The 14,324-nt window shown below is 38.1% G+C and overlaps 1 protein-coding gene and 2 long non-coding RNA genes across 3 annotated transcripts; all 3 read right to left on the bottom strand.

Moving 5' to 3' along the window:
* Nucleotides 1–5,569: 5,569 nt before the first annotated feature.
* Nucleotides 5,570–6,471, bottom strand: LOC138125677 (phenoloxidase-activating factor 2-like). The gene has a single exon (XM_069041116.1). It carries the CDS (start codon nucleotides 6,428–6,430, stop codon nucleotides 5,570–5,572), a length of 861 nt encoding a protein of 286 aa, XP_068897217.1. The 5' UTR covers nucleotides 6,431–6,471.
* A 1,686-nt stretch (nucleotides 6,472–8,157) lies between these two features.
* LOC138126015 (uncharacterized) lies at nucleotides 8,158–9,677 on the bottom strand. The gene is made up of 6 exons (XR_011157575.1): nucleotides 9,322–9,677; nucleotides 9,040–9,263; nucleotides 8,867–8,989; nucleotides 8,639–8,781; nucleotides 8,451–8,586; nucleotides 8,158–8,394 (listed from the first exon to the last, which is right to left on the bottom strand). It is a non-coding gene; the product is annotated as an uncharacterized lncRNA (long non-coding RNA).
* A 60-nt stretch (nucleotides 9,678–9,737) lies between these two features.
* On the bottom strand, nucleotides 9,738–12,139 carry LOC138126465 (uncharacterized). The gene is made up of 6 exons (XR_011157835.1): nucleotides 12,087–12,139; nucleotides 11,907–12,026; nucleotides 11,768–11,845; nucleotides 11,575–11,709; nucleotides 9,884–10,024; nucleotides 9,738–9,837 (listed from the first exon to the last, which is right to left on the bottom strand). It is a non-coding gene; the product is annotated as an uncharacterized lncRNA (long non-coding RNA).
* Between the last annotated feature and the right edge of the window lie 2,185 nt (nucleotides 12,140–14,324).

The following is a 14,324-nucleotide window of genomic DNA, read 5'->3' as shown; positions in this document are numbered from 1 at the left end:
TATTACTGCTCATCACTATGTTTACTCAACCGCCCACTATGATGAGTCAAACGTTGTTGGTGGCCGCAATTTATTTCTCCGACACTTATCGACTTATCATATACGTGATAGGCCTTCCCCTATCCGCCACCTGGACAGGCGCCCGGTAAAAGATCTAACAACCCCCGAGAGTTGAAAATTACTACAAATCAAAATGAGAATTTTGTATTGAAACTCGGTGCGGGGAATCAAAATTAAATTTTGAACAACTTTTTCTGGTAATTTCTTTCGCTATCTCTAACGCGAAGGAAAACATGGAGAATTGACTCTCTTCGCGAGATTACAACCTGCAATTGAGTTGGGTACTTGAAGAGATGCACCTCATGAAATTTTACGAGTGTAAAAAAATCAAATCTTTACTCGTCGAACAGAGAACGAAAAGATCAGTTTTCATCTTATCCGTAACACACTGTATATATGTAATATAATTTGTGATTTTTGATTTAAATTTTTTTTTTGTTTTTAACGATCGTTTCTTTCAATAACTACCTTTTAGGCTAGGGCCTAAATAATTGGCCGAGAATTTAGTCCGATTGGGTGGCTTCCGCGCACACCAGGCAAACCAAGGCAAACTAAACTGTTTGGTTGGCTGTCGGTGCGCAGACAGGCGACTATTAATCGGTCGACTGCTTATGCACAGTTGATAAAATCTACGCGATATTAATTAAATATGAGATTTGACATAGGTTGAAAATATCCTTTGGTTCAATATATTTTATTACTTTCATAATCATAAATTAAAAATTAAAATTTTTGCACTGCAGAGAGTCACTGCACGCATAATACAGGGTCATTATAAATGAGTGTCCCATCGTAGGTGGCTGTGCGCTATGCTTTAGGTGCGCCACTACGCCCACTAGTTGTTACAAACATTTATAATGACCCCGTATGTGTGGATCATCGACTGGATAGTCGGTGAATGTGCCCACTCGCATAGTACACCATGCTCTATCAATAGTTGGCCAACTTTCTTGTTGAAAGGGAATCGGGAAGTCCTTGCAACTATTTTTCGATCAATCTGTCGGCCGACTACAATCGCTTTAGGCTAGGGCCACACTACAGACTTTTCAAGTATGAGAACTTATGTGAGTGCGCACACTAAAGCGATTGTAGTCGGCCGACAGATTGATCGAAAAATAGTTGGAATTCCCTTTCAACAAGAAAGTTGGCCAACTATTGATAGAGCATGGTGTATAGTTCTCCCAGAGCTGCAGCGGTTTTATGGCAGGGTACCATTGTATAAACGTTAACAACACCCACAATAGGTTTAAACCGCAAATACAACCCCTAATCGTAAATTCGTCCAAGTACTACCCTGTAAACTGACAGGTATAGAACGAAAATGATGATTGACAGGGGTCTGTTTATGTCGCTGATCGGCATTTCAACAGGCGTAATAATTACTATTGCCCTGCCATAAAACCGCTGCAGCTCTGGGAGAACTATACAATGGGAGTGCGCACATTCACCGACTATCCGGTCGGTGATCCACACGTATTATGCGTGCAGTGGCTCTCTGCAGTGCAAAAAGATTGATTTTTAATTTATGATTATGAAAGTAATAAAATATATTGAACCAAAGGATATCTTAAACCTATGTGAAATCTCATATGTATTTAATTAATATTGCATAAGATTTATTAAGATACCAACAAAAGTAGGAAATATTCCAGTAAAAAATGAGACGTGCTTTATTATTTAAATATCTATAATTCAGAATTAAACTATATTCCTTTACACATATTTTTATGCGTTAATACTAAGGTAAAGACGCAGTCGGAAGGCGCTACTATGAACTATGACATTAATAGTTAATAATTATTCGTTATTTTTGTTCATTACCACAAGTGAAAAAAGACCATGAATTCGAATGAACTTTCAGATTCTATTAGGACCCCCCGTAAAGTTTAAATTTTTGTTTTTTGTTTACTTTCTCCTCTATTGCTCCGACTTCCAACACGTTTTTTTAAACCACCTTTGCAATCCCTTTTTTATTGCTGTCTTCTCCGCCTTCACATTACTCTTATTCCTTAATTAATGACTCGTTATTAGAATTGAAGAAATTGAAAGAAGACCAGCTTTATGTAGTAAATCAGCAGTGAGTCCTGGCACAGTGCAAAAATTTTGATTTTTAATTTATGATTATGAAAGCTATTCAATATGTTGAACTAAAGGATATCTTTATCCTATGTCAGATGTCATATTTAATTAAAATCGCAATGATTTTATCAATTGTGCATAAGTAGTCGACTGTCTGCGCACCAACGCCACCAACAGCCAACCAAACAGTTTAGTTTGTCTGATGTGCGCGGAACACGACCTTCTAAATAGTCGAGACGCTTGACGCTTGACTCTCTCCGGCCTGTTCATTTGCCAGTTTTCGGCGTTCGCCGTTTGGCGCTACTTTGCCGGCGCCGAAATTGGCGCGAAACGTTAAATGTCAAAAAGATGGCATGTAAAATGCTATTTGGAGACGTGTAAGGATTATAAAAAGACAAAAACATTTAATGAATTGGCTTCAGAAAGTTTAAATATTTGCCCAGGTAGGGATTTCAAAAATCTTTTAATCAGTAATGGACTTGCAATAATTTAAAATGTATTTGAAAAATATTCTTCACTAACATAACGTTGTAGGCAAGCCTTTCCAATAGTGCTGCTAATGTACCGATCCCGACTGAAACATTCTCTGTCACCGCAAACACTCCTTTGCCTGCTTAAATCTTCATATTCTTTTCCTTCATCTACTTCCAATGTTGTGGGTATTATAGCAAGTACTGAATTCCGTGAAATAATTAAATTCATACTCACATCTCCATAAATTTCGTTGTATTTAAGAATATGTATATTAGGAACGATTATCTATGCAATTAATATGCTTAACTAACCGAAAATTTCGATTAAAATGCCTTTATCCGACAAAGTGACAACACAATGACAGAAAGCCAAGTTTCAAATCGCGTGGTTCCGAACTCAAATCCCCCGTTCACTAGCGCCAAACGGCTTACAAGTGCATAATGGTATTTTGCTCAAATGAACAGGCCGGAGAGAGCGTTTGCGTCTCGACTATTTAGAAGGTCGTGGCGCGGAAGCTACCCAATCGGACTAAATTATCGGCCAATTATTTAGTCTGTAGTGTGGCCCTAGCCTTAGTGTGCGCACTCACATAAGTCCTCATACTTATTAAGAACCAACTAAATTGTCGCCCGATGAAAAGTCTGTAGTGTGGCCCTAGTCTTAATTTATTAAATATAACTAGAATGTTCACTTTAAAAAAAAAACCGATAAATTTAGCAAGGAAATGTTTTGTTACTATGGTTTTTAGTCTGAGAAAGTACTAATAAGTGCATCTTCTTTGTGGCCGAAATAGTAAAATAAGTGATGAATGAAAGAAACACAGCAGCAGCACATGTGAGAGAGTTAGTGAAAAAAGCGAATAAGATAATAGGAGCGGTATGGGGGATAGGAGAGAGAAAATTTGGACATGACTTTAGAAGGAGAATAATGATGTTTGATAGTCTGGTGAAAAGCGTGATGATGTATGGAGCGGAAATATGGGGATGGAGAGAGCAAGAAGGGTTGGAAGGGGTGCAAGGAAAATATTTGAAATGGGTGCTAGGAGTAGATAGAGAGACACCGGGCTATATAGTGATGGAGGAAACAAAAAGGGATGGAATAAGAATAGAAGCAGGAAAGAGAGCAATAAGATTTGAGGAGAGGTTGATAGAGAGAGGAGAGTGTAGAATTTTGCAAGAGTGTCTGAAAGAAAAAAGGAAAGAAATAGGAAAAGGGGTATGGAAAGAGAGGGAGGCATATTTCGAAAGAAATGGTTATGCAGGAGCGGAGATAGAAAGAATGCGAGAGGGAGGCAGAGCAATGACATATGAATTGGTGCAGAGAGACAGAGATGTGCAAGTGCAGGAAAGAAGAACGAGAATTAGGGAATCTAGGTACAATGGGAAGTATGAAAAAATAATAACGGAAGAACTACCAAAGTACCTAGGAAGAGAGAGTAGAAAGGAGAGAGTGATAATAGCAAGATTTAGGTGTGGAAATGAGGAGAGAGAGAATAAATATTGGAATGAGGATAGGATTAGAGTGTGCAGGATGTGTGGAGAAAAAAAGGAGACGATAGAACATATGTTGAATGAATGCGTAGAATTGAGAAAGAGAGAGGAAAGTAGAGAAGAAATGTTGAATGAGGACGGAAGAGGGATCGAATGGATGAAGAAGGTTGAGTGGAGAAGAGGGACAATATGTGGGGAGGGATAATTGTATTTGGAAAGCTGTTAATTTGTTATTGTTTTGAATTATTGTCCTATTTAGTTAGTTAGTTTTAGTTATTATATTATATTTTATTGTATTTTATTGAGTTAGTGGGAAATGTCGAAAATCGGATAATTTATAAACCTGTATAGGTATTAAATATACATACAACGTGAGTAACGTAGTAAAATTGTTAATTTGCATTTAGATGTAGTTTTGAATAAAACATGTCTTAAACCTGAATAATTGTTATTGCGATTGTTAGTTTTGTGTTTCCAATAGCAACACTTAACCGGCGTCCGGCCGTTTTTTGCGTTTTCCCGGATTCAAACTGATGACGTAAAGTATTGAAATTTGACACAGGATGAAATAAAATTATTTAATTATCAGAAAGGGTTTTAACGTATCTAGTAGTGAAAAAAATTGTATATAAAGCACGGTAGAGAACATTTTCTAAGCCGAGCTGGATTATTACCCGAGACGCGAAATTGTAGTTTAAATAAAAATTTAATTGTTCAATAAAAAAAAATCAGATTTGTTTTCGATTCATGCGCTTCTTTGTACGCCACCATAAACATTTAAAAATATACTTATTATTTATTAACAAAGAATTCGACAGATATTCAATAAGCAGCACTACATTTGGAATCTTGCATTGATTGTTCTTCTTTTATGTCGCACCTGCTGCATATGACACCCCCAGGAGAATTTTGTACGACGGAAATACCGTGAGATCGAAAAAAAAAATTTGAGTTGGATGTGACCAAGAATTTCAGTTGGCAATTCGTTAAAATTTCAATTATCAGATGTCAGTCTTAAAAGTTTGGTTAGTGATTTTGAGAACGTTGAAATCTTGATTTTGATAAAGGTGTGACCTGTCGGTTGTAAAAGAGTCATGAGGAGCTCCAATCGTATTTACGAACTAGAGTAAATGTTCGAAGCCTTCAGCTTCCAAACATAATGTTACTCTCTTCGCTTTATGTTTTCAAATGATCTTCGCAGACTCGGGACCGGGGACATCAATTAAATTGCAGTTATCGCATTAATTCGGGAATTGTGCCAGGCCTATTTTTTGAACACCTTGTTTTTCAGGTATGAAAAAGGCAAGGCAATCTGTTGATAAGTGCCTTGAAAGTCCGGAATGACAGTTACTATTGTAATTAATGACATCTGATGACATTTGCATTACATTTTTACGTGCTGCCAACTGAAGTGTATTAATCATGGCCATCTTGTTTTTTTTTTTAATTTCCGATCGCACGGTATTTCATTTGCTCCTTGACATGTGCGTTTTCAGCTGGTGCAACTGTCGCTTCATCTCGATTTTTCTAATGAGAATGCATGAAATGATAAAAATAGCATCACAACTTTTTCTTTTTATTATCAATTTAAAAAACGTTAGTCCGTTTTCGATCATGACCTCGTCGATCCATTCCCGGAAGTGAGCCAGATTCACGTAGACTCCCGGGAGATTTCCACCGCACCCGATCCCCCAGGACACTATCCCGACCTGCTGACACCGCCCGGGAACCCCCGGCACCGTACAAATCAAGGGACTCCCTCCGTCTCCGCCGCACGTGTCCTGATCCGCACCACCCCCGGCGCAAATGAACGACTGGTGCAACTGGAAGTAACCCCCCAATCTGGTCTTGCGCAACAAGTCCACACACTCGTCTCTGGACACCATCGGCAACCGAATCATCCTCAAACTTCCATCCTCCTCCGACGTCCTAGTGGTGGCGGTACAGTTGTTACCATCGAAGAGCGACCTCGGCGGCGGGACGCACACTACCCCGGCCTTGTCCATTTTAAACGGCTTGTCCAAGACCAACAGTGCGACGTCGTTCTGCAGAGACGCCTGTTTGAAAGACGGATGCACGACAACCCGCGCCACCGTACGGATCGTACCGCCGATCCTGACCTGATAATACCCCTTGTCTTGGAGGCAGTGCGCCGCCGTGACCGCCACTTTGGGGTGGACGAGGGAGACGCGACACTTATATGACGCCACGAAATTCGGGTACTGCTTGAAGAGGAGCGTGGACGACCAGAGGAAGCTTTCGCGGTTTTGCAACCCGCAGCCTTTTTGGGGCTTCGGTGCGGGGACGGGCGCGGGCGCGACGATCATGGTGTTGCAACACACTTCCAACACGCCTTTGCATTGTCGAGACTTCCTGCACTTGCTACCAATTAGAGAAACCAAAAAAGGGGTGACTGTACTTTCCGAACTTCTATGAGGCCTCGGCCGTCAGAAATCACAGCGGAGTCTTCGTCAGAGCAGTTGTAGAAAGGGACACAAGTGCAGTTTGAGGCGCGAGATAATTTTGTTGCGACGTAAATGCAGAAGAAGAACAGCGTCGTGGTGGCACGCATGGTGGAGGGAAGTCGTCCGACAAAACTTGAAGACACCACTCAAATGACTAAATTTGCTAGATTTGAGTTTGTTCTCACCCCATCACGGGGTGAATTTGGAAAAACTCGAATAAACAACAGCTGCGGCAAAACCCTTTACACCTCTTGTATATTTATACTCTTAGTATACGTCTAGATTTGCCCCCTCATTATGATATTCTAACTTGCTGAAGACGCAAAAGAATGTTTCTGAAAAGTCAGGCACTTAGTCAATATGATTTCCTAAACCTACAGGGTATTTGACGAGTGATAATAATAATAATGCAACCCACAATACATTCCCAAAAAAAGCCGAATATTAAAATTAAAATATCCGGCTTTTTTTCACAATGTATTGTGGGTTGCATTTTCAATGCCGTCCGGCTCATTATCACTGGTGAAATACCCTCCAAAGAATTTGTTTGCTTGTTCTTTTTTCTTTGTTTCAGTTAAAAATTCCAATGTCTATTTTGTATCTTTTGCATCTATTAAATTATGGTGCAACTTTTTTTATTTTTGTTGAAATTCCTTGAATGTTGCAAGTTCCTCATATGAGTTTTCTTCCTTTCAGTTTGCGTCAGGAATCTGGTGCAGCCTCTCCTTATCCATGGGGCTTCCTTCTTTTTGAAAGATGGATTTTCATCCGGAGATTGTCTCCTTGCAACGGATTTTCGTTAAATTTTATATTATTATGAATCACTGGTCATCGCCATGTTTACTCAACCGCCCACTATGATGGGTCAGACGTTGTTGGTGGCCGTAATTTATTTCTCCGATTCTTTTCATTATGAAGGCCTCTATCCTTTATCCACCACATGGGAAGGCGCCCGGTAAAGGATCTAACAACTTCCGAGGATTGAAAATGATTACAAGTCAAAATGAGAATTTTGCATTGAAACTTGGTGCGGGGAATCAAAATTAAATTTTGAACAACTTTTTCTGATAACTTCTTTCGCCATCTCTAACGCGAAGAAAAACATGCAAAATTGACCCTCTTCGCGAGATTACAACTTGCAGTTGAGTTGGGTACTTGAAGAGATGCACCTCATGAAATTCTACGAGTGTAAAAAATCACATCTTTACTCGTACAGAGAACGAAAAGATCAGTTTTCATTTTAACCGCAACACACTGTATATACATAATTTATTTGTGATTTTTGTTTTAAAAAAAAAATCTCTTTAACGCTGGTTTCTTTCAATTACATACTACGGTTCAATATAATTAAATATAACTAGAATATTCACTTTAAAAAAAATCTTATACATAGTATTTTTACATTTATCGCTGTTTATGTTTATATTTACTTGAAACAAATATTTGCAGTACCAAAATATGTGAAAACAAAAATAACGATAAATTTAGCAAGGAAATGTTTTGTTAGAATTTTGAAAGTACCACAGACTCTGATGAGTGCCGTTGGAAACTTCTTCAAAGGAGTTATTGCTAAAATAAAATTGCCTAAAATTAGGAAATCTGTTATATTATTTTATTCAAATGACAATTACCTCAATAACAAAATCTAAATATCTACAAACACATATCTACGCAGAAAGTTAAAAAATGTGCGTCGGTAACTAATTCATTGATTGGTTAATTAATTCACCCAAACTATAATTATGAAATTATATTTATCTTACTTCATATAATTTACATTCATTAATGTAACGATGCGCAGCTTCTACCAAGAAACTGTACTGCTTCTGAAAGAGAAAAAATTGTAATTAATTTAGTAATTTTTCCCTTCGCTGTTTTTTACTTTGTCGTTCACAAACTGAGGACAATGACGCCGAACAGTTCGGACACTCGTGCACAAATCGCACATTCCGTTCGTTTTCATCTGTTGCATGTTATAAGACATCGCCGTAAACAATCCCGACGCCGTAACTCCATCACTGAAAAAGATATTGGAACACAACGTTCAAATCCACGATTACTTTTACGCACCAACACGTCACCATTACCGATCCAAACCCTTTCATTCTTTCGTTAGCGGCGATGCAAAAATTCACAAAATCTGAAACATCCGGAGGACAGGATGTTTCGGCAGGCCACGTCGTCATCGACAGGATCTCAACAATTTGTTTTTTCTGAAAGAAATAGAATGAATGTGAGAGTCAGATCATTGCAGATTCAACATTTCAAAGTTTTTTTAAAAATTGTCCAAACTAGTACCGTTCTGTTGCTCAGCTCCAGCGTTGTCCACTCGTAATTTCCAAAATCTCTGGTAAGTTTTGGTTTTACCTTCGTTTTCGAACACATTTTTGCTTTTTGGTTTCCTGGCAGAAAGGGAACGTTCTGTAATACAACTGTTACGAGATTTTATCTTTACTTTCAACCTGACTCACTGTAGACAACGCAGTAATTTCATTCAGCGACAAAATGATTGAAATATTTTTCTCAACAACCAAATGCCAAATGTCACTTAGTGTGTTCGACGTCGGCTGAGGTACGACTACAAATTTATTAGGACACCTGAAACCGTCAACACTAATGGCACCTAGTCGATTCCAGCACGGAGAAATTTCCTTATCCAAGGTATAAGGCTCAAAATAGACTTTACCCTCGTGTACTAAAGCACAAACAGATATTACTTTCTTGGTATGACCAAATGCTTTTCCTATGATTACATTAAGAAACGGCTCGGAAATAAACATAACTGTCTCTTTCCACTCTTCTTGTTACCGCATCCATCCATAAGGTGTCTTTCAGGTGTCTCAAATGTATTTCGGTTTCGTCTGCTGTGAACAAGTGGGTTCTACTCATATCGAGAGAATTGCAAGTGATGCTGGTGTCGACACCAAAAAGATTCTCAAGGATGACCAGATGAGTCAGCACGTAATGGTCATAATCTATGACGAAATTTGTGTTGTATTCTCTGAGTCTTTAGATATTCCGTAAAACGTCGACGACGCCGTCCTTCTTAGACGTCCTGAGACAAATGTCACAAAGCAGAGCGAAGGTGCTGCCCTGCATCCCCGAACTGCAAGAACTGTTGAAATTAAATTCGATTTGCAAATCTACGACTAAACCTACTGTGGACGAGAATAGGTCAGCTCCGACACTCTTTTAAAAAACTCGGCGTAATTCAGTGACAAACAGAGGACTTCTTTGTTCGACAGTAAAGAAAACTGAATTTGATCTACCTGTAATCAGGTTATTAGAAGCAACGATGCGTGCTTTGAAGTTTACCTGTCGAGTCAGATTTCCATAGTATATCATAAATCTTCTGTGTTGGTAAGTGGCGAATGTTTCTTCGAAGACACAGCGAACGGAGATGTCGCAGCAGTATATTTCTTGGTTAACGTCCGACCAGTAATTTTCAAATGTTTTCTGCAAGAAACAATGTTGGTGTGTAATGTGACAAGTGTATGACCCCAGTGGCGGCTCGTGACTTTAGGACTTGGCAGTGCTGCAGAGCCCAAGTCCAAGTATAATAATAAATAAAATAAAACGAATACAAACTATAGTAACTATACAGGGTGTTAGTAAATGGTTGGGAATAAATTTCAGGATGAACTCCTTACGAAAAATGTGACTTAAAACCTAAATAAAGTTTTTCGTTAAAATGAGTAGTTTTCTCAAAAAATAAAATGTAGTCCACTGTTGGAGAATTTCTCTAATTATTTCATTTGTCTGCCTAAAATTGCATCAGTTTTGAATTTTTTCCACGTTTAAATTTTTTCTTTAAACCATTATTAAATCGTAGTATTTAAAAAAAAATACGGATATGCCAGAATACGATTATTTTTGTTTTTTTCTTTTTTTGAGAGAACTACTCATTTTAACAAAAAACTTTATTTAGGTTTTAAGCCACATTTTTCGTAAGGAGTTCACCCTGAAATTTATTCCCAACCATTTACTAACACCCTGTATAGGTATTAAAATAGGTAGGTACAGTCGGGACATTTTTAGTTGGCAAATTCCAGCGTATACCGAATGGAGCTTCGTGTCTAGTCGTCATAGCTGGATACAGAAACGCAAGAGCCAGTGGCGTAACATTTAAAAGACGTTAGTCGCGTAGAATGAAAATCAGGCGAGAAGGACCTGTGGGCGAAACTTAGCTTGGGCTTTGTCACTTAAATGCACTAACGGCCGTATTCACCAACGCCAGTTAAAGTTAACTGTAGGTTAAATTATACGAAAGCATCGTCACAACAATAGGTATCTAAGTAACGAAGCATGTTAACCTACAGTTAACGCTAACTCGCGTTGGTGAATATGGGCCAAAGTCATTAATACCACTATTTGTCCAATGTAAATCACTCCCATAAAGTATGCAAGTAAAGCAAAATACGCGATTTTTAATTTCACAGCCACAAATCCATTTGTATTTGCTGTAGATGCTCATGTTAAACTTTCGAACGTAAGTTTTTCCGCGACTTTTTGAGGAGCATTCGATAATTAACTCAGGTTTAGGACCTCCATTTCGTTTTATTTCCAGTTTTTCGTCAATACCAATTCGCGTCACACTATCTGGCTACACGACTTGCAGCTCGGAGCCCATACAAAACATGCATATAATACTTGACGTTCATTGGTCAACTCAAGGCCAAGTATGATATTCAGGCTCTGAAATGCACTGAAATGACGATTTTGACGCGTGTAGGTCGGCTGCAACGACTAGCTGACGTCACGAGGCAGCACACGGATTAACGAATGTATTGTGGATTGCCGATATAATACAAAATAGTGAATGTTGATAGATTGCAGCCGAGTCTGACGAGTGAATGAAAAATGCTCGGAAAAATGCAGATATTATTTCCTTTTGGCAAATCTTGAATTAAAAAATACAATAATAACATAAATTATTTTTTCCAATTAAGAGCCGGTGCTGCAGCTCTGCAGCCCTTATTGAAAAACCGCCACAGTATGACCCGTACCAGAGGGTTTTTGTGGCAAGTGTCAAAAAGTACTATATTATAAATATTCTCGTCCCAAATTGTCTTCCAAAAACTGTCAGTTTCGTTTCTCTCGGGTATTGTACTAGTTACGTAAACTTTCTCGACGAGACGTCCCTGTTGAAAATTACGAACATATTTCTATCGTCACGTCAAAATATACTAAGTATCTTACATTGGCAAACTGCACATCGACATATTCCAAAGAACCTCTGTGTAACGTTTCATACATGGCAAGACTATTTAAAATCATCTAAAATTGTGAAAGTTTATCTAGTTGCCGCTATTATTTTATTGTTAGTAAATTTTCTCACCTAATGTTCCCTTTCGAGTTCTTTGGTTTGGATACACGTTTTGACATAATTTAAAAAATGTTCAGCTTTAACTTTTTTCGAATAAATTTCAGCACTCCTACTTGTTTAATCATTTTGGTTCTGAAAAAAGTATGAAGTGAAATTCAAATTAAATAAAATTTTTCGTAGATGCGAAATTACTTTTGGTTCAGTATTTGACGCAGCATCTTCAGTTTCTCCTGGTTGGAGTAGCGCTGGAACAGGGATACATTAATTATAATTAGGTTTCTTTTTAAATACAATAAACTTACACGTGGTGTTCCTTCTGGACACATTTTTCCGAGATTTTATTTAATAGATTTTGTATCTTTCTGAAAATGTTTATTAAACAGGAGAACGTACGGTCGATGGACAAATAAAACTAAACAAATAAAACAAAGCCAAATATGTTTTGTCCGGTTGTCCGTAAGGGTGCCTGCAACTAATTATACATTTTACGGATCCTGTACCGAGACATCACCAGAACGGCTTCGACCATCAGATGCCTGCGTAGAGGCTAGGCTCCAGGTAAAACATTTGTGTGAAATTTGACGACGAACTTCTGTTACTCTAGTGTTATATTATTTTCTTTCTGATGTTACGAAACATAAAGTATTTCGCTTTTAATAAGACTGCTGCGTAAAAATCGCACAAAAGGAATGGTTGAATTTACAATTAGACGAAAGATAATTTAATGTAGGTAGGCATTTAATACTACTTAAAAAATTATTGTGATTGTTTCTTTCAAATTGGCAACACATGGTTAGAAGTAACTCATCAAACATTTTTTGAGGAAAATACATGATCGGACTTTTTCAGTTTAACTTGTTTTATTATGCAAAGGGTCGCTTACTATTAAGTTTCAACAGCACCAGTGTCAGTTTCATCAAAAACAAATACTCTTCAATGTTAATAATTAAAAGAATTTTATTGAGAAACAAAATATGTATAATTATTATCACTACCCAATTATTACAACCTAAATAAATACAATGTAGTTACACAATAAGAAAATTTGCATTTTGATAGGATATTCAATATTTCGTCCACCAACCATCATTATCAATTACTTCTCTTAGTCGTTTGGGCATTGAATTGATTGGATTCTGACATGTGTTTCTTCCTCGTTGTCTTTCCCAGATATTTCTTAAATGTCGATCTAAACCTGCTCAAGTCCGTATATTTATCCCTTCTTCAATATCTTCCCATTTTCTTGTAGATATTCCCCACATATTCTCGATGGGATTCAAATCTGGTGATTTGGATGGCCACGGAATTAACCTGTAGGTGGGATTTTCCTCGAACCATTCCCTGACAAGTCTACTGGTATGGACAGAACTATTATCTTGGACCATCCAAACCTCGTCAGGGAAATCTTCACCATACGTCATTTGCAAACAAGTGTGAAGGTGATCCAACACTTGAACATATTCCACGGCATTCATTCGCGGACTCACTTCCACCAGTTCGCCTGGTCCTGCAGCTGTAATATATCCCCAATATCCGCAGGTTATCCTTCCACATCGAGTCTGATGCAGAACTTTATTGGGGTCGTATCTTGTTCCATTTATCCTCCACAAAGGTTTCCGGGAATGGGATGACGAGGAAAATACCTTCTCATCTACAAAAATTACATTGTCCCAATTCATGTTTAGATGATTTTGCGCAAATGCAACACGTTGTCTGCGATGCTCGTCGGTAAGAGCAATTTTTTTTGCAGGTTTTCTGCAAAATATTTGTTGCTCATTTAATTAGTTCCTTATTGTTTGTTCAGTGCATCGATGGTTAAAAACCTCTCGGATTTCCCTAGCACAGGTGAATGGATGCTCCTGAACATAGTTATACATTTCACGTGCCTGGTCCCCCGTTAAAAATTTCCTTCTTCCTGTGCGCTTATTGCCACGAAGAGGTTGGTTTTCTACAGTTTGGAAACGATGTATCCACCTCCGGATTTGCCGAACCTATAATGCAATAAAGAATCATGAGCATGTTGTAAACATAAAAAATTGTATCAGGTGGTAATATTTCGGGGATAAATATACAGCAGAAAAAAAATTACAATTTGAAATTTACTCACCGATAAACCAACTTCTCTTGATATATTTACTTGAGTCCATCCCAATTCCCAAAGTGTTATAATTTTGGACCTCAATTCGATTGAAGAATCACGTTGGTCTTGAAGCCGAGGCATTTTCACACAGAACAAACATAATAACGATCACAAGTCCTGCCAAATTTGAAATGGACAGTTATATATACACCAGCGGGTTTGCATGGCGGGGTGGTTTCTTCTAGACAAGGATTATCCCTTCCTGAGTTTCCAGAGCTTGTGCTTATTGGACCACTAATAAAATCAGTAACCCCTCTAACTTTAGAATAAATTTTTCTATTTCAGAAACC

The sequence above is a fragment of the Tenebrio molitor genome, chromosome 3 (assembly GCF_963966145.1).
Source record: "Tenebrio molitor chromosome 3, icTenMoli1.1, whole genome shotgun sequence".
Lineage (NCBI taxonomy): Eukaryota > Metazoa > Arthropoda > Insecta > Coleoptera > Tenebrionidae > Tenebrio > Tenebrio molitor.
This window is presented reverse-complemented; position numbering and strand designations above follow the sequence as displayed.